The following is a 27,830-nucleotide window of genomic DNA, read 5'->3' on the forward strand; positions in this document are numbered from 1 at the left end:
TCCTTCTCGCTGTGGCATCAATTGAATGAATTTTGTGGTGGAAGTTCTCCTACATGCATTTCTGTGGTTGGAATGGTTCTGAATGTATGTTAAGCTGTATATTAAAATATTAAGCAAAATGTTAAAATAGTCTTGGATGCTCTTTTAAAATTGGCTAAAATTTTGATAATGAACATGCTCTAATCACTGGGGCCAGTTTAATATCATCCATGAAGGTCTGCTTTAATGTCATATCTATCAGATATATGTCGAGATATTTCAGTCTAGACCAAGTGATTGTCTATTACTGACATGGGAACTGTACATATGTATCTGTGTGTGTTTGTGTATGAATAAAAATATTAAACATGAAAATACTTAAGAATACTCGTACTTAAAACAAATATTAGATAGAAAGTGGTCAACTGCAGAAATCACAAATTAACAAACTGTAAATTAAGTGATAAAAAAGGTTTCATAGAATCTTCCAACAGTCATTAGAACAGAAGTGTTTTTAGAATGGAACAGTCACCATGATGAAACAGTCCTCGGAATAGAACTGATGCTCTCTTATAGTATCAAGAGTCCTTAAATATTGAAAAACTGGTCATTTGGTCATTTTACCTTCAGCCAAAAACATTTCACTACGAACGAGTTAGTTGAAGAAACCACAATGAAGAACCGGAACATTTGGAGAAACATTTTTAATGGCAAAATGCCACCACCTGCATCGACATCAGGTGAAGCTACAAGTCGCTTTGCAGGTAAAGAGCTGGAAAAAATGCTTTGACTTTTGATACTTAAAGTACATTTCTCTGATAATACATACCTACTGAATAACAGTTTCAATGCAAGATTTTGACCTGTAAATGAGTATTTTTACACTATGACATTACTTCTTTTTACTTAAGTATGTGGAAACTGAAGACCAATGTGATATTTGATCATATGTTTTCCATATAATTTTTCTTCATGTGGCCGTAGAACAATAATCAGATGTTCGTTTACATGAGTATGATGAATTATTCAGCTACATTTGTGCATGCTGTGTTGACTGAATGACCCCTGCTGACTTCATGTTGTAACCCCCACATGTTCTCCTTTTCTCTTCATGAACTGCTTCTCTGTCCTGGATCACAGATGACAAGACCAAACCTGAGAGCTCTGAGGTGCGAAACAACAACATACTGTGCAGCAGCACAAGTCGCTACCTCATTCAGGAGGTCATTGGAGAGGGCACCTTTGGCAAAGTTACCAAAGCTGTGAATTTAATCACATCAAAGGATGTTGCCCTCAAGATTCTCAAAACTGAGGATACCACCAAAAGAGAGGTAGATCATTGAATTTGTTAATTATGTATTATTTATGTAATTATGTTTTCTTTCATATTGATTTGCTTATTAAGTGAACTGCTGATATCATGCTACGTCACTAACGGTACCTATGTCATTTTTCCTATTTTCTTCACAGATCAAAATGCTCAATGTGGTGAGCATTCTTGACCCAGTCAAGAAAAGTGTGGTGCAGTTCCTTGAGACGTTTGACCACGAAGGACAAACCTGTCTCGTTTTTGAAAAACTGGACAAGAGTCTTTTCGCCCTTCTTTCAGAACGACAGGGGATGCCACTCTCTCTCAGTGAGATCCGTCCGATAACACACCAGGTAAAGACTATGTGGCTTTGATCAATCTATCAACAACTAATGGTAATATACTCAGCCAGCTGAGAGACAAGTTTCATACTGAAGTAACATAACTATATTTATCTTTCATCTGTTTGACCCTGTACCCTGGTCAGTGGTATCTTTAACCGTCTATGTTGCATCCTTTGTCTCTGCAGTTGTTGACAGCCTTCGACGCCCTGAAGGGGATTGGTGTTATCCATTCAGACCTGAAGCCAGATAACATCATGTTGGCAAATCATCTGTGTGAGCCCTTCAGGGTAAAATTAATTGATTTTGGGGTGTCCTTCCAAACCTCAGAAGACACACGGGGGATGACAATTCAGCCTCTGGGTTACAGGTAAGTCCAATCTGCAAAACATCATCTTCTAACATGTTTGCAGTTGTGTGTTTATGCTGTAAATGATCCAGCAAAGGTTGTTCCAATCTTCAGTATACCTGCTGAACTTAACAATGTACTCAATAGCTCTTGTGATTCTTATACGCTATACACAGAGCACCAGAAGTCATCCTGGGTCTCCCCATCTCCGAGGCCATTGACATGTGGGGTCTTGGCTGTGTGCTTGCGTTTTTGTACCTCGGGAGACACCTTTTTGCAGACTCTGAGTACCAGTCAGTAAGTAAATAAGTATATCTAGATTTAAAGCAAAGACTGTTACATTCTACCCCAGACACATGTCCAAATCCAACAGGGGATTTGATGTAGGATGTGGGATGATATGATTCTTTATTTTCTCTCTCCAGATGAAAGGAATTGTCGACATGCTCGGCCAACCCGCTGACCACCTCCTCAGTGCTGGGTACTACACCCAGAAATTCTTTAAGAAGAATCAGCACTGGGACAAGCCAATATGGTGGATGAAGGTATTTTGACTTTGTTCAGCTGTTCACATTCTTTAATTTGCCAATTAGACAACCCTTTTAAAATGTTCAACACATTGAGGAAGAAGTATCTGACCTCATATTTTGTTCCTGTAGACTCCAATTGAATACCAGCTTGGCACCGGCATTGAGCCCAAAAGATGGCTGAGCCCTTTGAGATACCTGGATGACTTGATAATGGTAAGTGGTCCATTTCGTGACTAAAGAATAAATTAATACAAATTTGTGTTGCTGAAAAAGAGGAAGCACTTAAGCTGAACTGTCACCTACTTACTTAAACCCAGCACTACCCAGATATGGAGGAAGCTGAACTGGAGGATCAACGAGCTTTCGTCAGCCTCCTGAATTGCCTCCTCCACACAAACTCTGAGGAGAGGATCACTCCAGGGAAGGCTCTCACCCACCCCTTTGTGACTATGGTCCATCTGGGAGATGAAACAGACACCAACTCATAGTAAGTGACTGTGTTTTGTTTTCAGTAGTGTTGGATAGATACATGTTTACTGACTGATTGATCCATTAATTTATTGTCATGTTTCCTTCAGTATCGAGGAGTCATTTGAGAATATGACCATGTTACCAGTGGACCACCTGGATGAGGAGCTCTGTCCTGACGGCGAGGCTAAGGAACAGCCGAAAGTTGGAGAGCCTTCAGTGAAACCTCCATCAGTGGCTCCATCCTGTGTCAGTCTCGTCTCTGTGAAGATAGTGCTTCACTCGGCTGATGGAGAAGAGGCTGCTGCCGTGATAGACACTACTGTCTCAGATGTAGATGCAGCCAGTCCAGCTGAGGAGTCACCAGATGAGGATCCACCTGCCAAAGTTAAGAAGAGCAGGATGAGGAGAATCTTTAATTTGTTTGGCAGGAAAATCAGGACCTTGTTTGAACTCAAGAAAGGAGAATAAGGAAATCCCCACCTATTCTCCATCCTACCTCCACCCCCACCCCTCTCTTTCTCTCTTTAATCTAGACCTGCTCTAGATTAAAAATACCCAAACATAACTTCTCTCATGATTTGGGTTTCTAAGGTGACATTTTCAAATTGTTTTGTTTCACCAATAAATAATATTTAAAAAAAGACAAATGTTCACATAGTTGCCTATTAACTTGATGTTGATTGACTGATCGTTAACAGTATTTGACAAATGCTTTCTTATTTCTTTTTTTTTCAATACTTCACACACAAATCCAAAAATTGGTCAATCTCAGACAATAAACACTGCTTAGAGTTTAGCATTCAAAGCATTTACTTCCCAGCAGAACATTGCATTGTAACGAGATCATCAATGTTATTCACTTCATCTGTCAGTGGTTTTAATGTTGTGGCTGATCAGTGTAAGTATATATAAAAGTCTGAGGCAGGTCACACAAAGTTAAATCATTCTTTGGTGGTAGTGCTTTAAAGCAATATATATATACTTCTACAAGAAGAAAAGACAGTATGACCAACTGGTTGGTTTTGCTAATACATGTCTGGATATTCGCTGCTCACCAGCTTTTTTTCCCCTGGGAGGTTCATAGACCTCATGGACCTGACTTCATGGACAAAAGTTGTGATTATGCAGCAAAATGCCCCCTGTCAGTGTTACAGCTTATTATAATACAGAATTATTACTGTTGTTTGCATTAACATAACAATAACTTCATTGTTGTAGTTGGTCAAGTGAATTCAAGTAAAATCTAAATTAGACAGGTCAGCTGTCAGATAAACGTAGCGTATTAGAAATTAGCATAATAAGTGCCACAAAACTGTACTAAGGTAGGTACTTGAGTAAATACACTTAGTTAAATCCACAAATGAATGCTTCAGAGATGATAAAGAATTGCAAAAACTGCAAAATATGATTTACATTCATTTAATATTTTGTTTATGTCTTACAACATGGTTTTCAAAGGCAGGCTGTGCAGCATAAGTGTTTTGAGTGCTTTTTTTGTCCAACAGTATCATCAGCTGCTGAATCCTCCAAAGGATTTCCTATGCAAATGAACTTTACAGCTGTGTTACAATCAAACCTTCCAAACCACATTCTTAGAGAACCCTGACTCTGTGTCAGTGACTATGTGCAACCTTCATGTATACATGTTGGGTGAGGAAAAGTGAGCACTTAAAAAAAAAAAAAAAAAAAAAAAAAAGATTGTATACTTCAAAAAAAGAAAGAAAACAAGATTTTACATTGCAACAGAGGAATACATGAATTTAACTTTGGGTTGAAACAGGTCGGATCCCCTTTTTTAAAAGTGCCTTGGTGGGAAGCAAAAAGCATTCCATGATTTTACAAAGCACAAAGACAATAAAATATTTCCAAATGGCAATGGAAATAAACTCAAAAGGAATGTTATCAATCAGTCACCATTCAAGATTTCACTTACAAGATACTACTATTACAATCCCTGACTGGAACTGCAAAGCATATTTGCTGTAGATATTTGTGTGACTGCAGGAAAGCATTGTTTTCACTTCAGTTGTTTGTTAAGTGTGAGTCACAGTTATTACACATTTAAAATTTATAGAGATGTGTACTGATAAAGATGCTGAATGAAAATCTAGGTGCATATGCATACTGCAGACAGCAAACGGAAGTTGTACATGATTGTACACAAGTATTTGGTGCTGAATGCAAGTGCAATAAAATGGTGTAAATGCAGCAGTTTTTTAGGACACAAAAGGTAAAAGTGATTTATGCACCTTGGTGTGGTGGGAGGGAAGTACTGTAAGAGTGTAAAGCTTCAGAGATATCATCTTGTAAAAGGAAGGAGAAAAAAAGAAGAGTGACTCTTCTACTATATAACATAGGAACTACAATTATGAATTTTCTATGCCTAACATTTATATAAGGTTCGTACATTACATGGCAAAAACACTGACAGGACAGTGACCACAAAGATAATACACGACAAAAAATGCAAACATTTTGGATTGGGAAAAAACAAAAAATTACATCAACAAATGTTATCTTTGAAATGTCTATGCATCATTATCCAGCATCTGCTTCATAAACTGTCAAGCATAAAGACCACAGCTCCCAAAACTCTAGACTTTAAGGGCCCAATTGTAAGACTATTCACAAATTTCTTGTTACAGATGAATTCCACCAAAACATTGTCACAAATCCTTTACAGTAGTGTTCAGAGACTGTAGAATTGTAGAATTCACTCAATAATAGTGCTACCACTGTGTCTTTTACTCTTTCAGGTTTCTCTGAAGTTATGATCTTGTGATTCAAGCTGAAACTGTCCTTTCTGCGACCCAATACAATGGAGGAACAAGGCATTATCAGATCGTAGTTTCACAGTAAAGCTCAAATATGCAGGAAATGAATCTGCCAAAGCCTCAGACAATCTCCCTCACTTTTGTGGTGTTTTAGCGCTCACATAAAAAGTAACTGAGGTAGGCAAGAAAACAATCAAATGCTTGACCACTATATGGTCTTTGTGTAGATGTACGTACCAAAAGGATTAAGGACAATTCAACAAGGTAAAAGAATGTGATAGGAAAAATGAAAAGTGACTAAGGAGTTTGGGAAGGATGTCAGTTTTCTTACTCTGATGGAGCATTCAAGTGTAAAGATGACCTTGCACTATCAGATCTAATTGGAGCCAGTTGAGAATGCGATTCATGCAGGCCTGCAGTCCAGCTGCAGCGCTGGTGACAGCATGCAGTATGCCTGTTAGTTTGCATAATTCAGTGGCCACCGACACCTGCTGCCCTGACCTCTTGAGTGTGGGGTGGTCAGGGCTTTTCTTGTGGAGCCTTGAGGTGAAAGGGTGCAGATACGAAGGGGTCTACAGCGCCCACTTCTGATGTCCATGAGTGAAGAGGTCCAACAGGGACTGATGCCACAGCGGCTTGCCTGCTCACATTAGACACTACCCTATGAGCTGCTACTAGCTGCTGCTGGGGCACAGGTCCCTCAAAGTGCCGGGAATATTTGGCCAGGGCTTGAGGGCGGAATGGTTGAGGGGGAACTTGTCCCAACACATCTTGATCTGGGTTTACAGCATGAACTCCACCTGCATGAGGGTAGGAGGTCTTGGGCTGAGCTCCTGCAACCTCCTTTCTTTTTCCAAAGGGAGCCTGAGAGAACACATCAAGCTGCTGCTGCTGCTGAGCTGTAAGGGGGGCTCGTGGAAACGGAGCATTGGCAAACACATCGCCGGCGTCTTCTTGCACAATCCGGAATGGGGCTTTTGAGAAGACATCTGCAGCAACATCTGTCCCCTTTGCTGGCTCGGGTGCATGCTGGGAATGATTCTGACTGAAAGTGCTTGGAGTAGGTTGGTGGAAGGTAGTGGATGGTTGTGTTGGTACTGTGCTGTGAAGGGCTAACTGAGGTCCTTGGTCCTCTTCATCCTCAGAGTCCATCAGCAGAGGCCTTGAGCCAGTGCAATCATGGACTGCTACATGACTCTCAATGGCTCTCCCATCATGCTGCTCTTCCTTATGGACTTCTTTCTCCTCCTCTTCATCACTGGAGTGCACACAGCCCTCGTTTGTTTGCGATTCTCCTTCTGGAGGTTCAGTCTCTTGTCCCTCTCCAAGCACAGAGTAGCCATTGCTCTCTCCTTGAAGATCTGTAAAGGAAAGCAGAGACAGAGAAAATAATCAGAGGTGAACAAAAGAGACAGTAAAAATATTTTCAGTAAAAAGAAATTCTCCCATCTCAGGTCCAACTGTCTGTTTATCTGCCAGGCCATCAAATCACAGTCACACACGACATACTGTATGACCAATGGATCATCTCTAGGATCTGTAAACCACTGATCAAGGAGAACGACCCAACAGTGAGAAACCAGCACAAGACTCCAACATTCTACAGACACATTCTAGTCTGAACAAGTCACATGAAACAAGCAAGAATACAAGCCCTATTATTACAACATCAAATAACCTTGTTTCCACAAATAGGTTTCAGCTCAGCTGCTCTGTATCCTCAACTTTCAGAAGGAGTGCCTCATGTTAGGGGAAACAGTTTGCTTTTAGTTAGGAATGTTTGTGTTGAGGTATAGGGAGCTCAGAGGGAGTCAGTAGGAAGGTCTGTGGAAACAAGGACAAAGAGCCTTCATGGTAAAAGTAGTAGTAGTTAGAGACAGACAGGTTTGCACAGATGAGCAGAGACAGATCAGTCTTACCTCAGCAGTGTTGACAGCAGCTGTTAACTGGCAGCTCTTGGGAAGATGTTAGTTGCAGCCATTAAAGGAAAACACCAGTTTAATTTTTAGCTCATTTCCCTTATCACTCATCCATCTTAAATTGTCCACAACCCATTTCCAGTATTGTACACTTTTCCACATGATTTGAGCTAGAGTTAATCAGGCTGATAAATTACCTACAGATAATCTCACTGGTCAGAGCCAGTACCAATCACAATAACCAACAGTGAAACTGTTCACGTAATCATGTGGAATAACAGCTATCAATCTCTCACTGTACAACTCTAGACTCTACAGTCTGTCTAGCTGTGGTACAACCTAATGAGCAGGAACACAATTCGAGGACCCAAAGCCCTTTACCCAAGTTTCTGGCCTAGAATCATGACAACAGCAAATAATGTGATTTTAAAATACATCTACCAACATTCATGATGCATAGAACAACTAAGATATGAGGGGATGATGAGAAAATCCTAGAAAACACTGATTGTTTCCCTTAAATCTCAGAGGAGAAGCTCAAGAGGACAACTGTCAAAGTCCTCGGGCAGACAAGTGTCTGATGATGCTTGTTCAAAAAGCTGTAAAAATGCTTCTAAGGTGCAAGGTACACACTGCATAATGGTATAACACTGCACAGAAAAAGCATTACTGGATACCATAAAGTGTGTCTGTAATTTAATTTGGCTCCCAGAAGGAAAAATGATCTGTCAGCTGATTAAAACAAGAAGAATTGAAGAATCTTCAGATTGTCAATAAAGTCTGCTGGCTCCTTTACTCTTGAGAGTAAAAATCAAATAATGTAACCCAAAGAGAACCCATTTACATTCACATTAATGCGTTTTATTCAGTGTCCCTCTTTCTGAACCATAATTCATAAAAATAGAAGTACACACTTGATAATGATCCTGCTTTGACATATGGCCATCTGCTGCCAATTCAAGTCAGACATTTTGATATAATCAAAGTAATTATTATGCCTGTCACCATTTTCAACCCAACCAGCACAGTAAGTACACATTAGTTTCACACAGCAACAAAAGAAAAACTCTACGGCAAAGGCAAGAACTCTACAGGATACAGCACTGTAGTGTCTGATAAGAACATGAAGCGTTATTGGAGGATTGCATAGATTAGCCACACAAATGCAAATGACTTAACTGGACAACATTAGATGAAAAGAGAAAAAAAAAGCATAGTTCTGTTTACCCATGCCAGTTCTTGGTGTTGTCGATGTCTGTGACTAACCTTCACAATATGTTATACAAGCAGGAGGAGGAGAGAACTACTCATACCCCAAACTTTAAGCATATACCAGAGATGGCATATCAGGGGAAATACAGTTTTCTGTTTGGATGTACATACATAAGGTGATATGAATCTTTTAAAAGAGACTTATGCCTGTGCAATGGATCTTCCTTGGCTAGAGAAAATCCTGAATGAAAGGTAACACTTGGTGGGATTTTGACATTAAAGATGTAATGCAAAGTCAGTTGTAATTACTGTGATCCCATGTACTGTAACAATACAACAGATACAGCTGGTTCGCAAGCCAAATGTGCCTTTCTTGTGATGATCAGCCAAATGACAGAGGTGACAGTTGCTGCAGAGATATCAGGAAGTAAATTCCGTCATCAACTCTGTTTTACTGTGTGTTAGATAAAATATATCCCAGTAATTTACAGTAAATTACAAGTACCGGTACTATGTGAAGAAGCAGAGAGCTAATAGTACTACTCAGTCATGTAAGTCATAAGCACTTTGTTTCATGTCTCAATGATAACATCTAACCAAAAGCACTAGCTGAATGTTTGACTGTAAATGGAGAGAAAAGACAGAAGGACTTTGGACACCGGGTCAACATCTTTGCACTCTTAAATACAGCTTCATACACAAATATTTTCTTATCTATATATCCTTAGAAATTTTACATATTTTATAATGGTACTTACTTCATACATTCATTCTAAAGCACTATCAATAATAGTCACATTTAATCATACCATGATAGATGAAATGCCTTTAAATATTACACACTAAAAAAAATCTACTTTTACTTTTGACATGAGCAAAAAATGAGAAAAAAATTAACAGTGATTTTATGTACATATAATGGATTTTTCTGAATATCTCCTCTGGCTGAAATGAACGTCTCATTGGCCGAATGACCTAAGGTATGTGGTAGGAATGGGCTGGCTGGATAAGACGTTAAGAGTATGTCAATGGGAGAGGGAGGATTTCATGTAAAGCTTGTTTGTTAGCACAGTATCTACACAAAGTAACTCAATGACATCTACATTGTACCTCCCTCTCTGTAACAGTGGTATGCTGCTAAATATCTGGTCATCTTCACTGATCCTGAGAGCAGACCAATACATGGCAAATATATTGTAATAATAAAATCTTTCCATTAGCTTTGGCATGGAATAATTTCATTCCCTTTTATTTCTGCTGTGCTTATCTTGACAGTGGGTCAAAGATATGATGATGAGTTCATGACCCTGCACATAAAAAGATGTGACAAAATACACACATACCATTAATGGTCTTACTATATGTTGTAGATAATGCTGACAGTGAAAGCATTTGGCTGTGGCAATAGAGCTGAATTGGCCAGCCCCGTTAACACTGACTTCACCAGTTTCAGAGTTTCAAGACATCATCACGACTGACAGACTTACAGGTGTAGTTTTGGGAGAAATAATACCCTGTTTAACATCCAGAAAGAGGTATCAGTATACAGTTATGAAGCTTATGAAGTGTAATACATGTACTAAGCTTAGATAAATAGCTGTTAAAAACATGGTTACTGTATACTATATGGGAAAAGTAGCACAGATTTGAACAGATTTGACTTCCTAAGATGGTGCAGACTGTATGTGTGCACTGAGATCATATCCAAGGAAAATATTTGGAGAAAAAAAAGCAGTCTTATTCTCCTCGCACAACAGTAAACCACAACAGTTTGAGAAATCCGTACAGGCTGCCCAAAGCTGACATTTTTTTTCCTTCACTGGTTCACAAACTGGTTCAATCAGTGCAAACAGCTCTGACAGCTCTTTTCCACCAAATTAGCTCTGGTTCTTGAACCAGTTCCATTAAGTATGCAATTTATTTTTGACCTACGGTTCAAAATTAGATGTTAGAACCAGAATGGAACATGCTCCATGTTGGTGGAAAAGGGATATCAGCGGTTCACTTAGGGTGTGTCTTTGTTTGGTCAAAAGTGTAGTTCAAAGCTTTCATAGGAAAGTGCATCAATTTATCCAGGAGGTCTACAACATTTTCAGTCCTCACTCTTTAGTCAGACCCCTGACACAAATGAGTGTGCCTGACGGTGGCTTGTTTAAATAAAGCTTCGACCCTGAACAAGTACACAAAGTAAGCACAATGCAGCTGTGATCAAGCATTTTAACATGTGCATATGATGACAGTTGATCACCGTGGCAGTGCACTCAATGAGGGATATTAATGCAAGTATGAGGAAAGCATGAGCAAGGCCATGGTGTAGCCGGGACAGAAGCAGACGATATGCTCAGGCATTAATGAAAAGATTTTTACCAGCGTGGGAATGTCAACAGCCAGCAGAGATACATGAAACCAGCGTATCAGGCAACTAGAGATGGAGTTGAGGCCAAGGAGGCACATAAAGAGAAAGGTTCCACTGAACCGATCTATGCTGGCTCCTCTGTTTCACTTCATAAGGTGCTACATTAAGTGCCTCTGCTTCCCCATCTCTATTCCCCAACCCTCCCCCTGTCCCTTTGTTAGGATTGCACACTGCCCCTTCGACCTCTCCCACACCCTCTAGAGGTCGATGAGCTGATCCACCAGCAGAAGGGAGCGGGCCAAGTTGGGGATGCTGGACTCTGAACTGCCACTGTTGCTGCGCGAGTGACCACCTGAAACGTGCCAGAAACAGAGAGAGAGAGAGAGACAGAGACAGAGATGGACATGGAAGAGTCGAGGGAGATTGTGAAAGACAAGCAAAAGAATAAGTAATATTAACAGAAGTTGTATGGAGAAATTAAGAGCGAGGAGTTAATGGGGATGAGGGGAAAGGATGGCAGAGCAGAGAGATGCATGAATGGGGGCAGAGAGAGAAAGAGAAACAGGCAGAGAGTGAGCTGGGATTATTGTTATACAGCTGCATCATTACAGGGGGGAGAGTAAGGGAATGCCATTCTAACAGGAGCAGACTTTCAAGATAAACTACAAGAGCCAAACACCTGCAAGGCGGAGAAGCACTGGCAGTATAACATCAGTAACAAAGGAGAGAAAGATGACTAATGTGAGAGCTTGATGGGATAGAAAGCCTTAATGTGACAAGCACACCCATACAAGACTTCTCACATCAGTAGTCACAGGAACAGGCTATGGTTACTGAATTGGGGGCTAAGTCATTCATCTTTGTGGCTCACAGTCTGGGCTTCGGGAGGTGTGAGTGCTCATCTCGGGATTCCGTTAACCTTACCTTGATTTGAGTTTTTGGAGATGAGCACAGGAATAGGATCAAACTCGTCGTCATTGCCCTTCTCCCCACACGACATGAGGAAAGCAGAGTCTGCGGTGAAGGAAGAGGAAGTGAAGGAATGATGGAGGGGGAAAGAAGTTAACTCAGCCAAAGAAAAGAGCAAAAAGAAAGGAGGATGCAAGTAGATTAAAAATAGATGGAGCCAGGGCAGTCACAGTATTTAAGCCATGCATTTTAGGTGGCTTTTGGCTCTTATACAAATGAGTCAAGGGTCTGTTGAAGCTGGCACTTAATGTGTCTACTTCAATTTCTGTTTCACATGTGTAGGTTTTTGTTTTCTGTGTTTTCTGTTTTTGACATGCCCTCCTGTTTTGGGAATGAACTGTGGTCTGCAATAGTTTCACAGGCCAAATCCCCTGGCAGACATAGGGCTAGCTGAGGGGTGCTGCAAGCGGGAGGTCTTACCAGAAGCTGTCTGACCAGGCGGCAGCTCCTCCAGACAGGATCCAGAGCCGGAGCCAGGAGGAGCAGAGGAGCAGGAGGAGGAGGGCAGAGCAGAGACAGACTGGTTTCCGTGAGGGGAAGTATGAGATAACAGATCGCAACCCAGCAGAGAGTCCTCACCAGTGAGAGAGTCTGAGACAGGATAAAGCAAAGCCATAGAGACAAGGGGTTACAATAAAAATAAGATTGCTAGCTAAAGGAGCAGTGGCAAATGCATTTTGTTAGTAAGACAGTTCACTGTTTGATATCTGAGCGCATATAATCTTCAGCATCAAAAGAAAGTCTTGGTGCAAATCTCATAGAAAAAAAGCTGCAAAGTCAGGGGCAGTAGCTGCAAGTCCAAAACCTTCATGTTCTCTACAGCTAATGCTGATGATTACAGAAGAATGTGGACTGTGGGTGGATTTTGGGCAAGATTAATATTGATAATGAAAAATCTGTTCAAAGTTTTCACTAAATAGACTGCTTCACACTGTAGAAAACCTCATATTACTATGCTTAACTAAAGCAACTGCTCAAGTCACTGAAGTTAGCTGCCATTTAGAAAGAGCCACAGATCAAAATGATTTGTCTTTGTGCTTTCCACATCAAAAGCAAAGTCTCAGTAAAAACCTTGGGCCAAGAGAAAATCAGCGGGTGACAAGGGGAACGGGGTCACAACTGGAGACAATTATTCTTGGGTGAAAATGCTGCAAAGAATTATGTTAAGATTTCCTATTCTGTGGCCCAGGATGCTAACCTGGCAAGCTGGCAGGGATGAGCTCTGGCTGGGCTGAATGTCGCTGGGCCTGGGGGGCTTCCAAACCAGGAATCAGTGAATCCACACACACCTCTGCCTTTGCTACATAAAGACATCAAGTGGGGAAAACAAAGCAATAATACAAAGAAATTGTTAGTAATGATTAAAAGAAAATAGACTGCCTCAGTAGGGATAAAACTGATTAGGGCGTTCTCTACTCATTTTCCCAGTGGGTCTTTCTGACTTCATGGCCATGTGAGTGAAAGAGGAGAAGGAAGGCAGGAGGACACATACAGAGCAGATGGAGAATTCTAGAGCAAGGCAGGGGACAAGAACAGAGCAGGTACCATTGGTAGAGCTCTCTGCAGAACTATGGAAGGGGTCAGCCAGGGTTAAGAGGTCAGGGAGGAGCAGAGAAATTTCAGGGGACTTCAGTCCCTCAATCAGCTTCTCTGTGAGCGAGCCAGAGAGAGAGGATGGAGAGAGGTAAATAGGCAAATGGCAAGGGAGAGAAAAAGGCGATGAGGGAGGATTTAGCATACAAATAAAAACAAGCAGTAGAAATATGAAACTGCAGTAATGTCGGAAAATATGGCATGTAGCCAAAATCAATGAGGATGGTTACAGTTAAGTAATATATAGTAGACATCAAGTTGCCCACATTTTTAGGGATAAAATATGTTCAGAAGGCAAAAAACCATGACAGGATGATGAGTGGATGATGACAATCATGTCAACATTTCAAGGTAATCTTACATTCTCCCATGACTTGAAAATCAGGTTGCTTGCAGAGTTGATAAAGCTGTAATACTGTGATAAAATTATTGTATGATGTGTTAGTTTACTTAGTTCTCCCCACCACACTTCTAGATGATTAGTGGAATTAAATTCCATGATTCAAATGGCAAAACTCCATGAACCAAACAAAAACAGATTTCTTTTCATCCTATGAATTTACAAACTACAAAAAGCAAACATTTAATCATATAAACAAGCCACAGCAGACAGTGAGTGTCTCGACTAGGGATAGACCGACCGCCAGGCCGATTATCAGCGCAGATATTTGGCATTTTGACGCATATCAAATCTGACGGCCGATAACAGATCAATTTAAAACTGGGTTATTTTGGCTCTGATGCAGCCGTGCCTCTCTGTCTGCAGTCACTACTCTGTCTCCAACATTGTCCCACCCACAGCACCATCTGATTGGTTACATTGGTTTGTATTATTCAAAATTTTTATTGCCAATATTTTCACTGCATATTTTTACTGCAAATGAATATTGGCTCCAAATATTGTTATCAGCCTCCTTGACTACTAATAATAGGTATCGGTATTGGCCCTGAAAAAAACATATCGGTCAATCTCTAGTCTTGACAGTGGATACAGACTGCTCCACTGCAGTAGACTAGAATGTCCACATGCCAACTCTCTCAGCTCATTTTTGGACCAGTGCAAACAAATGAGCATCTTTACTAAGTTGGGTTTTTCCTTGCGTGCGAAAATCTTCATAATAGGCAAAACTTAAGACTTTGAAATTAGTACATTCATGACTGATTTGATTAAGTTGAAATACAGTCCATGCATGAAATGACAAATTACTGACTTTTTACTGAAGCTCATACTTACAGGAAATTGCTATGGGGCAAAATGGGGTGGGGGTCTTAGACAAAGAATGTGTTGGCTCAGAAAATGGCACAGCAGATGTGACCTTTTGCCCCCTTCACTATAGGAAAGAAGCCAACACTGATGAAAAGCTTTTTACAAATCCTAAGTCACAAAGCTAATTCTGCCAGTAAAGTCAATAGGGAACACATGTGATATAAAAAATGATTTAAATACAATATATTTTTTTAATCGATTAAACCTATTCTCTTTCTAAATGCCACTCAGATGGTGCTCTCTCTGTCTCTGTGTTTGCTTGTGTGCATTCTATTTGAATGAGTGACAGAGAGTCAAGAGACAGCTTAGGCTGGGTAGAGAAGATTAACCACACCCTGAATATGTAACACCCTCAACATTTTTATCCTGTCAGTTCAGGCCTTAAAACAGCAACTACACAAAGGAGGTTACACAGCTAAAAAGCATGCACTTCCAAAAAGAGCTGAGGCTTAAACTGAGGAGAACATAAAAGAATGGGTGATCATTTTAACAAGACAGTGTGCTTAACTTTCTCTTGTTCTCAGCGGTACTGGTAAGCAGGCTCCTCTAGCAGTAAGGCAATCCAATTAACAAAGGAGAATCTGTCCTTTGCGTTACCAGGCAACAGCAATAGCACAGATCTGCAAATGAGATGCCATCTAGCTGTAGCTATGGTCTCTATTCATGGAAGCTGACAAGGAGCCACTGTGAGGCTGCTTGCTATGTCAACAAGATAGGACAGTGTACAAATCTCAACCACAAAACTAGCACTTATAAACTAACCTCTGAGAAGTGTGATATCCAGGAAACTACCTCAGTAAATACAAAAATGACCTGTAAGCTCGAGGAATATATTTATCTGGGAGCCCGTGGCCTGAGAGAATCAAAGTCATGGCTCATATTGTGTCATGTTCTGGCAAGAAAATTACCTGTGGTGTCAGAGAGAGAGAGGGTATTAAAAGGCTCCGGGACAGTCAACAACGCTGAACCTGCACACATGATGTCTGCAGATCTTTCAGCTTAACATTGCACAGTGAATAAAGATGGAAAAGAACAAGTGAAGGAATGTGAGAGCATGAACAGTGGAAGAAGAAAATGGGTAGGGCTAGGGTATAGAGAAGCTAACTTTTACTTTCTCAAGAGGACAGCAACACACATAACTGGATATTTAGAGAAACATCCACTTGATGATGGATATATCAATCAAAGAGAGGCCTCCTGGGACATGTAGTATGTAAAGCCATGAGACAGCATACTGAGAAGAATTAAGCAAAGCCTTACCTGGAAAAGCATTGAGCCCTGGAATAAGATTTTCACTGGAGCCTGTGATCTTCTCCCCTGGTGCAGCAGCTGTTCACAAACAAACAACAGACAATTATTTTTAGACTACAGAACAATTGTCTCTAAGTTGTGGCAGGTATATGCAAGTGAATGATGGACAAGTTGAACTTACTCTCAGCTAGCTTTGCAAAGTCTTTGTTCAGCAGCTCCTCTGCTGTTAGCTTGGAGAAATTATCATCCCCAAAGGGGTTCCAGCTGGGCTGAGTGCTGGGTGCAGTGAGGGCTGATGGGGTGTTGCCATCACCTGGATGATACACACTCTGCTGAGATGAGCAGGGGGAGCCAGAGGGAGTAGTGCTGGCCGATCTGCAGTGCAAAGAGGTGTAAACATAAACGAGGGCAAGAGTGCACAGTGAAATTTGATCATGGATGGACTCTGGCCTACTGATGTATGCAAATAAGAGTGAGTGAGCAGAGTTATTTACAGACTGAATTAAGTGACTCTTCTTAAGCAGGATTCTCTGAGATGTAAAAGGGTCGTTTATCCTCCTTCAGGGTTCTGTCATATGAATGGACTGTCTATTGGCCCTCTGAGATCACTCAGTGCCATGAAAGGACAGTTCATCCTCAGATCACTGAAGGGAGTTAATTCTGCTCACTTGGACTTGTTGAGGCTGGCCTCAGCTGCGGCTGCCTGAAGTAGCTGGGTGGACTTGCTGACTGGAACCCCAAACACGGCACTGTGGGTGACATCGCTCAGGATGCGTCTGTGGCCACTCTTAGGAGCGGTCTTTGGCGACGAGGGAGGTGTCAAGGAGCCGACTTTGTGAATTCCTCGGCCAGCCGCCTGTAATGAGAAGATAAAGATGCTAATTGGAGATTAGGAAAAATTTATACTAACAAGCAGAATGTCTGTTTAGTGCATACAAAAGAAACAAATCAGACCCACAAATATAAGATCAAAGATAATCAGCTGGAAAAGAGAATCTGAAGATGAAGACTATAAATGTATACATATACACAATACAGTAGGAATATGACAGAAGCAGTGTGAGAGTGGAGAAAGACATAATTTAGTTAAAACATGATTTTACAAAGTCTATGTTCCAATGCAATGGCATTTTTCTAACACATATTAAAGGAGGCATTTCTAGCTACACAGCATTAACACTACAATGCTCTATCGTATTCTGAGACCACTCCTGCTAAGAAAAGAGTAAAAATCTGGATGTGATTCGTTAGAGATAAGTTAATCAGCCCCAACCCAAAGAGCAGCAGACGGCAGCAGGAGTAGGATGTTACCACGACCTCTTGGTCAGCTGCAGGACCAATGACTGCAGACTCAGGGATGGGCATGAGATGGGGAGCTGCTGTTTCATGTACTATTTGCTGCTGCTGTTGGTACTGCAGTTGCAGGGTAACAACTGGAGGAACAGGTTTAGCTTTGGACTGCAGCAGGGTAGACGCCTGAGATGCTGTTTGTTGTTGCTGCTGTTGGTGATGGAGACTCTGTACCTGTTGATGCTACATAGGAATACCACACAGCCAATCATGAGGAAGGCTCAGTTTCACATTTCGGCCCAGTTTAGATACATTTTTGTCATAATGTATTGCTCTTTGACAAACACAGCAGAGTTAAATAGAGAGAGAAATAGGAGACATAGGAGGGTGAGACGAGAAATTGAAAGGCTCTTAAGGTCCAGAGCTCTCTAAATGTATGAGTTTGTTCAGCAAAATACACCAGTGATCAATAGAATTCATGTTAAATTTTAACTTCACTGAACCTAGCAGCAGATTTTCTAAAAACACACTCTAAATCAGGAACAGGCAAAAAAAAAAAAAAAAAAAAAAAAAAAAGTACCAACCGTAATATTCATGGAAACTTGAATGGGTAATTTAAGACTTACATTGAAAACATCAAACAAAAAAAGATAAGGCATGGTAAAACAAATGTGCCAAATGTGTTTGAGTGGTTTTAGATTATGGCTCATTACCAGCTAAACACATCGGTTTGTGTGTGGTATCACATTGTGTGTGTTATTGCATTGATAGCGATTGTGAATTGAAGCAAGAGTAGCTGAACAACTGGTAATCCAAACAGTGGCTGTACTGCTAATTACAATAAATACACTGGTGACACCTGCTATCCCAGTGTCCCCATGCACCACAAGTACCTTCCCTTTTGAAAATGGTCAATTACACAGGTCAACACAGAGGGCCTTTCAGATGTAAGAACTTTTCTTACAATAGCATATGGACTCATGTACTCTACCTGCAAATATTTTGCAAAAAATCACATCACAAGCCAACCCATCTCTTTTTAATTGGTTATCGGTCTAATTTGTAATCGGTCTAATGTTTCCAGAGATGTGGTGGAAAATCAAGCATGACTGTGCTGAAGGAAGCAGAAATATTCTGCGAATAAAGGAACATTTATTCCACAAGTTAGCTCCAAACATTTCTGTTGGCTTGAAAATTGTTATGCCTGAAAATGTCTCATAACATGTACACAGAATTACAATACACCATCTGTCAGTGTTCCTGGCTGAGAGTTAAATGCACACAATGCAGCTAAACCGTATTTCCATTCTTGATCTCAAGTATGCCTACCTGCTGGTTACTCTGTGGGCTTAAGAAGGCTGAAGCTTGCTGCTGCTTCATGAGGAGCTGGTGATGCTGTGGTGTAGCCTGTGGCTGCATGTTTGCTGTCTGAGCTGGCTGCGGTGCAGCCTGTGCAGTGGGAGCCTGTTGAGCAGGTTGGACAGCAGCTGCAACTGGAGGTGGGACACTGATACCAACACCTGGAAGGGAGACAAAATCATTTATCACATCAAAATTATATTCTATATTTGTGTGATTATATGTTTCTTTGAATGTCAAAAAGGACCCTCCAAATAAATATAAATCAACAAATAAAAGTTTTTGGTAGCTCTTCAATAGTATTTTTGTACTGCCCTGTATGGGACCATGCTACTGTAATTAATGTATCAGGCCACTGTCTTTTCTGTCTTCATAAGTGGGCCACGGATGGATGGTCCTGACAAAGTGCCAGAGGGCTCAAAAAAAAAAAAAAAAGACGATTAAAAGCCTTTTAAGAAAGTGCTAATTGAACCACTGGGAATACAGACAAATTCTTAAAGAGTTCATTAAGTCCAATAGAGCATGTCCCTTTGAATTTATTATACAGTATATTATTACAGTATAACTGTCACACTGTGTGTTAACATAGACATATTGAGATATTACAGAGCTACTTGTACCTATGGCCTGGGATGCTCCAGCAGCCACATTGGGTCTCTTGCGTGGGGTGAGAGTTGGCTGGATGGGTAGAATGCCTGATATCGGCTGGGGCTGAGCCTGGCCAGCCTTAGGCCTTTGTCGAGGTGCAATTGAGGTTTCTGTGGTAGGAATCGGGTCTGTAAGCCTGATGGATGGAAAAGAGAGAACTGATGAGTAAAATCAAAGTGTCTTATAACACTCAAATGCTTTGCTTGCCACTCACCTGGCTTTGGTTTGACTCTTTTTGGCCACAGCTTCACTGGCTCTGATAGGCTCAGGAAGTTTTGCAGGAATGGGCGAATTCTACAACAGTAAGAGGATTTCAAATTTGTTAAAGAGAATAAAATCTCAGGGAGGTACTAAGAAAATATTTCACAGAGTCACTGCTACACTCTAGTATGGATTTGTTGCTTCCATGAATGCAAAGCAATTGGCTACTTTAATAACACTTAAGCGTGTAGTCTGGAATTTGGCTGAATCAGATGTTCCAGTGCAGAGCCACTTTGTAAAGACATTAGAAAAGGGCATGAAGAACGGAGGTCAGCCAGATGGCACAAGCTTGGAAGCATAGCTTCTCTCTAATATCATTGTTTTTTTGGAAAGCAAGGAGACAACTGAAACCATTGTACACAAGATACATGACAAGATCTGAATTATGAGAGAAAAAGAAGTGGACTCACATGTTAATATTTAACATTAACCATAAAGTATATACTCATTTCAAATTCCTGCCATTCCTCTTGCCATGCTGACTTACATGTACATTTGGGATTGGACACTCTCGTCGAGCCAGTTTAAAGGCAAAGTAAGATACTTGGTAGATGTCTGGTCTCTTATCTGGGTCAGGTTCCAGCATGTATCCTGAGAAGTCAATGAACAAAGTGATGTTTCTTTTGAGTCAGAAACATGAAAATTCATCTTCAAAGTTAACCGCACATATACAGGATGCACACTCAGTAAGTAGGACAATGACTATTATCTGACAAACAAGGTTACTCACTAATGAGACAGTGCATGTCCTGGGAGTAGCGGGAGTTGTCTGGGATTGTGAAGCTGCCATCACAGATAGCCACTTGGCTCTCCCCAAAAGGAAGTGTGAAGTAGCACAGTTTATAGAGTAAACAACCCATGGCCTATACAGACAAGAGAATGAACACTCTTTATGTAAATATGAGTCTATATCAGCACGTCACTATTTACTAATGCACATATCATTATCACAGTGAATTAGTGTGATCATATGGTCATCTTAATACAGTATAGTGATAATGAGCACAGTCACTCTCACCCAAATGTCAGCCTTTGTTGTGATGATCTTTCCACCGTAGAGGTTGACCATTTCTGGAGCACGGTATGACAGAGTCGTGTACCTGGTGTTAAGAGATGACCGGTGAGCTTCTGAACTTTAGTTAGAGAAAGGACACAAGATATAAAGAAAAACATACTTTTTGATTTCCTCCTCCACAACTGGCACCCCCTCTGTCTGAGGGTTTTGGAAGCGGTTGGTAGCACTTCCAAAGTCACAGAGCACGTAGTGTCCCCGGTCGTGCAGAAGAATATTTTCTACCTGCATGAGGAAGACAAGATGAGACCCGTCAAAACTGACAGTACATGAACAACGATGTCACAATAAATTAGTTCCACATAGTTAGCTAGTTACCTAGCTTTTGCAGTAGTAACAGTACCGTGTTAATTCTGGGAAATGAATTAAGACTTGCCTTAAGATCTCGATGTATAATTGGAGTTTTGCACTGATGCAGACGAGCGACCGCCTCACATGTGTCACAAAAGATCTGTAACACCTCGGGTTCAGTGAAGCCTGTCTGTAGCCGCTGGTTCATTAGGTTAACCACCTGCCCACCTACATGAAACAAACAGGTCAGCTAAGGGTTTATAAATAGGTGATCACTAAGCTGATCGCTAGTTTTTTTGTATTTTTACAAATAACTTGTGTTTAAAACTTAAACTACTTCTTTTACAATTTCTGAGAGACTTGAATCTGTGAGGTAAACAGTGACTTCCTGTATGGAGGTTATAACAAGGGCTAAAATGACTTGTCAACCTTGTATAAACACAAAAGCTTACATTTATCTAACAGTTTTTTACCTTTTTGTTTTTTCACATGGTACTTCCGAAAGAGGTTAGCCAAACTGTTTCACAGAGTTTTGTTTATGTTAACTTTACTCTATAGATGCTGCAACACAGTGTAATATCTGAACTAACACCACTCAATTATGTATTGACTGACACAGAAGTCCTATTGACCAAAGCAGCTATCAGCTGAGTGAAGCTGAGGGTGATGGAGCTTTGAATTCAACAGAGACAGAAAAGCACAGGGGGGTGGGGCCAATTTACCTCGACAGAAGTCCATTAAGATTAGGACTTCCCACACATCGCCAGCTCCAACTGCAGTTATGCTGGAGTCCAGGAAACCAACTATGTTTTTGTTGCCCACTAGGTCCCTCTGTGTAAACAAATACAGACAGAGAAACAATGACAAACAATGGAGATACAGTTTTTGTAAATTTTACAGTCTGAAAACATTTGACTTGGAAAATTACAACATACATCCATGTTTTTAATTATTCAGTCTATTTTTATCTGTAGACCTTCTGATTCTGTGCCTGGTCTGGAAGTAATGATGATAACCATCCAGTAATAGTCATGCCATCCAGGGTGTGGCTGCAGGAACTGGTTAGTTTAATTTACAGTGGGGACTCCAGTTAGGAAATGGACGTGCAAGGGAGTTTAGATGGACATTTCAATATTTTCAGCAGAATTCCATGCGTTACAAGGGAATTAATTACTTAAACTGCCTTCTGCTACCATCATTCTTCCTGGGTCAAAGAGTATTTTCAGATAATTTTCAGAGTTTGTACTTTAAGCACATAGCATATAGCATTCAGAGTGAGTCTTTTTAAGACCAAAAAGTTCAGAAAACCAAAGTAAATATTTGAATGCCAATTCCATGTTTCCCTGTGTGTGGTAAGGTATGTTACAGTAATGTTTCCCCGATGCACCGGATTCCATTTATTTCAACACTGACGCACAATAACACAGTCCACTCCAGTTAGCTGCACTCAGCGGTGCTTTATTGCAATATATTACTCACCATAATCTGGATCTCAAGTTTGCAGATCTGTAGATCATGTTCATTGTTGACATACATCCTTTTTAGTGCACAACGTACACCCTGATGAGTCCGCACCAAAAAAACTATTGCAAAACCTCCTACAAAACAGTAGAGATAGAGAAGACAAGAAGAGAGGATGAACACAGATTTCAAAAGTTCAAAATCAACAAAATATTAATAATTCTGTAATCCAATCAAGGAAGACTCTTAAACAAGTATTGTAGGTCAGTTTAAGTGATTCTTACAGCAACATGATATACTATAATTTATCTTTTCTGAAAGCCTATTCAAGCCAAATGTGTCTCAGCTGTGCTGTGACCCTGATCAGACATCTCTTAATACTAGCAGCTGAGGCGAACTGATGGGAGTAATGGCATTGGCCTCTGATAAACTAACATATGTATGTATGTATGTATTTTATGTTATCATAGTCATTAGATAAGGAAAGAGGTACTTCTATACATGCAGTGCAAGGTTAACTGGCAAACTGGTAAGTGGAGCTTGAAACAGCACCATGTGAGTCAGCAGTTGTGCTGAGGGGAAGGATGGAAGAAGTAGACAAAACTGACACAGGATACAGGAAGTGAGAGAATTCATCATCCCACCTTTGGTCACAGTGATGCTGACGCAAAAGAAAAACCACAAGATGGTTGTGTCCATCCATGGTAACTGAAACCACCAACATCCTCACAGATGAATAGAGTAAATGTATATTTCAACAGATATGCATTTATATTTCTGTAAATTGCAAAGTAAAAGTCCTGTATTTGAAAATAAAACCGTTTTGGCTTCACTGCATTGAAGGGCAGGCAGCTGGTCTTTATCTGCATTGGCTTGTAGATTTAAACTTGCCTCAGCTTTCATTTGGCTCTACCTAAATTTTGTTTCCACAGCATCTAGTAGCTTTCACTGTACAGACCTGAATTTTGTTGTTACTGCAGCTCTTCTGTTCACAGTTTTTTTTTTCTCTCACAGCTTGTGTTAATTCCATGCACTGGGCTGACTCATCCAGCTGGCATTACTAAGCCAAGGACAGTTCCATGTGATCTGTCGGGTTGACGTTTGATAAGAACAGCCTTGGGTTACTACCGTGTGAGCTGTATTATTATTAAAGAAATGAATGAAGTACAAAAAGAGACTGGGAGTCAGCAACATTAATTATTTTTAACGGGCTTGCCTAAAATGGGCCAATAAATACAATAAGACCTATTTGAAATGATGTGTGTTTCATCACTCTGTCCTGTCAGTGGCAGGGTGGAGCTAGGTCACCATGGGGGATAATAATTTCACTGATGTCATCAACTATAAATTCAATGATTAGAAATTTTACAATGAAGTGCAAAAATCTGCAACCCAGTGCTGCACCAATAGACATGGTACTGGCAGAGCACTGGTTGGCTGAGTAATTAGTGTCATCAAGACACAGAGAAGCAACGTGTTTGAGAAGCGGGATTCAGACAACATAAAACTAAATGAGACTCTGAATCTGAATACAGAGCAGAGAGAAACACACTTCATGAGAATGACACACAGGCCTGAATGTGTGTGTGAGTGTGTATGTGTGGTCCATGTGAGTTCAGACAGCTGAACCCCTGTTGTCTCGCACAGTCTAATCTGAGATGCCTGTAAGAAATGAGAAGGATTAGCAGCCTTCTTAAGCAACATTTAGCAGTGGTCTACAATCTCAGCAGACAGTGCAACCAAACAACTGTAAGTACAGCTACAAATAGCCGCTGCCCCTTGACGTAACTGACTGTCAGGATTATAGCACTCTAGCTTATGCATACACGCTCAAGCAAATGCACACAAAAATACACCTTTAGGCAGTGCAGTGAATGGTTATAGTGTTCACTCATAATTTGGCATTAGTGTAATTGAACTTGCATAACTACCCTCTACGTTTTAGATGTCTGCAATGCTACTATGCTCTCAACAAACATGCTCTCTACAAGGTTACACGACACTGTAATGACAGCAAGAAACATCAGCACCTCAGATCTACTGTTGAAAAAATTTGCATGGATGGATGAGTCTTTGTTAAAGACAGTTTTTGCTTAGACAACTGGAATATTTTGGTTTACAAATGAAGGAATGACTCACTGAAGCACGTGTTATGGAGTCTAAAAGCAGGAACTGGGGATACATTCTCTGTTACAATGAAACATGTTAAATGCATCACCAGAATAGGGTTAATGTTACCAGCAGTAATTCTACACGGATAAAAGAAAACACGTTTTGTCGACAGAAAAAACAGAGAACAATGTGTAAGAGAATCCTGAGACAACTGGCTGGGAAGAAATCACAGACATCTCTCTTAAAACCAAATGTCTCAAATAAGAACTACAGAAATTATATGATTCCAAGTATGTACCTCAGGGTCTTAAGCCACACTGGCCAGTACGCTTTCGTCTGTATACTGTGAAAAGTGTATTTATTGCAGCTACAGACAATGAAGTTCAATAATGACAACAAAGGGAATAGACAGAGAGAAAGAAAAAAAAACACATTTCCAAATGGAGCAGCAAGCTAACAGAAACTGAGAGGCCAGACTACAACCAAAACCATCTGAGTAAATAGGTCTAGTGACACTGAGGGGGTGGGGGGAGTCACATTGCAAGCAGTATGTCCACAGCCGGAGCAAGAAAATACTATCTGCAGAAAAACACTCCAACTAGCATTTTGTGTAAGATTTTGAATCTTGGGGAAATTATTAATTTGTACTGTCTATGCAAAATCCTGTTTGTGAGGCCAAACAGCACCCAATCTGAATGGTGCCTCTCTCAAGTGAATGGCTGCATCAAGGCCAAAGTTTTTCCAGAGCTGATAAGAAAACTACACCATCTCCTCACTCACAGAAATGAACAAACTCCATTAAAAGTTTCTCAGTTCAGGGTAGGGCTGAGGTTAGAAGTTTAGCCCATTCATAAAGCCACGGTGTGACCAAACAGATGGCAGCCATCTATAGTACTGATGAATTAATCAGTCTTCATTCATCCATTTTTTAGTAACAGGCGCTCTTAGCTAACAGAGCATGGCAGACTCTCGTTGCAAAGACAAATGCCAATGGAACACCTGTTACCCCATCACAAAGCCTGATTAACCCTGTTCTGGTACCAACTACCTTAAAAGTTAAGACCAGTTTCCAACAAAACATTTCTCACCCTTGAATTTGCATTCCCCTGCAGTTAATCAAGATGTAAGATGGTTTTTACATGGAGATGTCCAGAATCTTGTAGTATGTTACAAAGTTTGGTGTTATAGACCCGCTTTGTCAGGAGGTAATATTTTATCTAACCATAAACCCTAATAACCCACCTTCCAAAAAACAACAAAATGTTCATGCAAATGTCTTGAATCTATATTTGTGATTTGTCACTCCTTCTGTCAATATCAGGACAGATGACTCAGCTTGACATTGGTCGTTTTACAACACAGTAGAAAATCCAGTTATACCATGTCCCTCCCAGCCTTGCAGTAAAGAGTTAAGTAGTGCAAGGAGAAGACAATCTGGACAACTGACAGCTTTATAAAATAACCCCTCCCAAATTTGAATTTACAGCCTTGAAACATTTTTTCTCCTCTCACTGCACAGAAGTGAGCAAGCTCAGGCAACAAAAGAAAAGTCTGACTGGAGCAAAGCTACCTGGCAAGTAAATAAACATCAAAAGAGCTGCCTGGGCTGGTCACAACTGATAGTATAACTGTTATAGCCTTGTACTAAGAAACATGACCACTGCCTGTCCCACACCATTACAATAACACCTAATAAAGGTGAGGTGATAGTGTATCATTACGTTGGTGCTCTAGCTGGGCCATAGTCCAACAAAACAGGCCCACTCGCTTTTTTTTAACTTATTTCTCCATCCTCATAACAATGTGGTGCAATTCAGGTGCTTGTGGATCTGGTTAAAAGTGGTTGTGTTACAAGTGTGTAATTCACACTACAGAAAGCCACATAGCTCACCTTCTGCCACAATTTCCTCGACGGTGACTTGATATCTTCCAATGGTAAAGACCCGTCCGATAAAGCTGCCACCGCCGCCGGAACCAGCGCCTCCTCCACCGGCTCCGGAACCAGGCCCGGAGCTCACTAACTCCCGACGAGAATCAAAAAATTTCTTCATTGCTTCCTACTGTTATCCAGGACACGGTCAAGTCCAAAAATGTATCTGTATCCTAACAAAAACTATGGTTGGATGCACCCAGTCCCTGTTCGCTTAGGTGTTCCTGTTAACGCTTAAGCAGTTTTCCAATAATTGAATGAAAGCTGCTAGCTAGCTTCAAGCTAAATGCTAGCTAACTAGCTGGACCTCAAAAATATTCCCAACACGGTTGGCCGACGCTCCTTGGCTAACTCATGATTTGAAAAGCAGGCGGAGTTAAATATTGCTGAGAAAATAATAAAATATAACCTTTATGCAGAAGTCACTCCTTTCCACTCTGAGTCGAGAGTGGCGCTGGCTGGCTGGCCAAATTAGCCAGGCTATGAGCCCGAAAAAACACTTGTTAGCCGTTAGCTCACTTAGCCAGCTAGCTGGGCAGCTAGGTGTGGTGACAGCTGTCAGTTGATAGACTGGCAGACTGGTAGGTCCTTAGTGTCCAATGCAGTTTATTACACATCTCCACTGCATTCATCCACCCGAAATGCTACTTAGTTCGCCGAATTCTCTACCCGTCTGTGTCGCTGTGAAAATGACAGAGCCCCTCTGCTTCAGTGCGTCCAGCAGGGTCTAACAACAAGGCTGGTAAAGTAACTTAATGAGAGAGCTAACGTAGCTACAAACAGAGTAGGTGGTTGTGGGAAGAGTTCTCTCCAGCTCCTCTCTGTGGGCTCCCTTCGGCTTGACTTCTCGTGATGTGATTGGTCAAATGAACAACGACTTCCTGTCAATCTACTCCAGCCACAAGGCTCAGGTCCCCTCTGTGAAAACCAAAAGTGTCCCCAACTCTTTAAAATTAACAGTCTGATCTGGTACAGCACAGATAAATTCTAATCTCTAAATTATATAAATTACAAGCATATTTTAGCAGTGCATTATTTTTTGCGCTCTTGATGTGGCTGATTCACTTAAATAAACTAGATTTCTAA

At 40.8% G+C, this 27,830-nt stretch overlaps 2 protein-coding genes across 11 annotated transcripts; one reads left to right on the top strand and one right to left on the bottom strand.

The window, feature by feature from the left end:
* Window positions 1-557: 557 nt before the first annotated feature.
* On the top strand, window positions 558-3,679 carry LOC108878034 (homeodomain-interacting protein kinase 1). Its single transcript, XM_018668329.2, has 9 exons — window positions 558-743; window positions 1,120-1,310; window positions 1,450-1,641; window positions 1,818-1,999; window positions 2,155-2,275; window positions 2,404-2,523; window positions 2,638-2,721; window positions 2,826-2,995; window positions 3,087-3,679. The coding sequence occupies exons 1-9, from the start codon at window positions 653-655 to the stop codon at window positions 3,445-3,447; spliced, it is 1,512 nt and encodes a 503-aa protein (XP_018523845.1). The 5' UTR covers window positions 558-652; the 3' UTR covers window positions 3,448-3,679.
* A 703-nt stretch (window positions 3,680-4,382) lies between these two features.
* LOC108878465 (AP2-associated protein kinase 1) lies at window positions 4,383-27,584 on the bottom strand. Of its 10 annotated transcripts, XM_051075036.1 has the most exons (21): window positions 26,706-27,584; window positions 22,721-22,839; window positions 21,964-22,072; window positions 21,327-21,469; window positions 21,054-21,175; window positions 20,897-20,978; window positions 20,609-20,741; window positions 20,366-20,469; window positions 19,832-19,911; window positions 19,590-19,753; window positions 18,940-19,130; window positions 17,638-17,853; window positions 16,989-17,176; window positions 16,502-16,695; window positions 16,330-16,398; window positions 13,755-13,859; window positions 13,408-13,509; window positions 12,630-12,800; window positions 12,165-12,254; window positions 11,495-11,592; window positions 6,990-7,114 (listed from the first exon to the last, which is right to left on the bottom strand). In XM_051075036.1, exons 1-20 carry the CDS (start codon window positions 26,863-26,865, stop codon window positions 11,498-11,500), a joined length of 2,637 nt encoding a protein of 878 aa, XP_050930993.1. In that variant the 5' UTR covers window positions 26,866-27,584; the 3' UTR covers window positions 6,990-7,114; window positions 11,495-11,497. The 10 variants fall into 10 exon arrangements, with proteins under 10 accessions (XP_018524715.1, XP_050930991.1, XP_050930990.1 ...); XM_018669199.2 differs by lacking the exon at window positions 11,495-11,592 and having other exon boundaries at window positions 4,383-7,114; window positions 26,706-27,583; XM_051075034.1 differs by lacking the exons at window positions 11,495-11,592; window positions 26,706-27,584 and adding an exon at window positions 23,661-23,835 and having other exon boundaries at window positions 4,383-7,114.
* Window positions 27,585-27,830: the final 246 nt, after the last annotated feature.

Source organism: Lates calcarifer, linkage group LG13 (assembly GCF_001640805.2).
Source record: "Lates calcarifer isolate ASB-BC8 linkage group LG13, TLL_Latcal_v3, whole genome shotgun sequence".
Classification (NCBI taxonomy): Eukaryota; Metazoa; Chordata; class Actinopteri; family Centropomidae; genus Lates; species Lates calcarifer.

Coding starts and splice junctions, on each gene's coding strand:
- LOC108878034 (XM_018668329.2), top strand. CDS start 653: ATGAAGAACCGGAACATTTGGAGAAACATTTTTAATGGCAAAATGCCA. Junction 2,276..2,403: donor CAGACTCTGAGTACCAGTCA/GTAAGTAAATAA, acceptor TTCTCTCTCCAG/ATGAAAGGAATTGTCGACAT. Junction 2,524..2,637: donor AGCCAATATGGTGGATGAAG/GTATTTTGACTT, acceptor TTGTTCCTGTAG/ACTCCAATTGAATACCAGCT.
- LOC108878465 (XM_018669199.2), bottom strand. CDS start 26,865: ATGAAGAAATTTTTTGATTCTCGTCGGGAGTTAGTGAGCTCCGGGCCT. Junction 20,742..20,896: donor CAACAAAGGCTGACATTTGG/GTGAGAGTGACT, acceptor TTGTCTGTATAG/GCCATGGGTTGTTTACTCTA. Junction 13,510..13,754: donor TGCAGAGAGCTCTACCAATG/GTACCTGCTCTG, acceptor GTCTTTATGTAG/CAAAGGCAGAGGTGTGTGTG.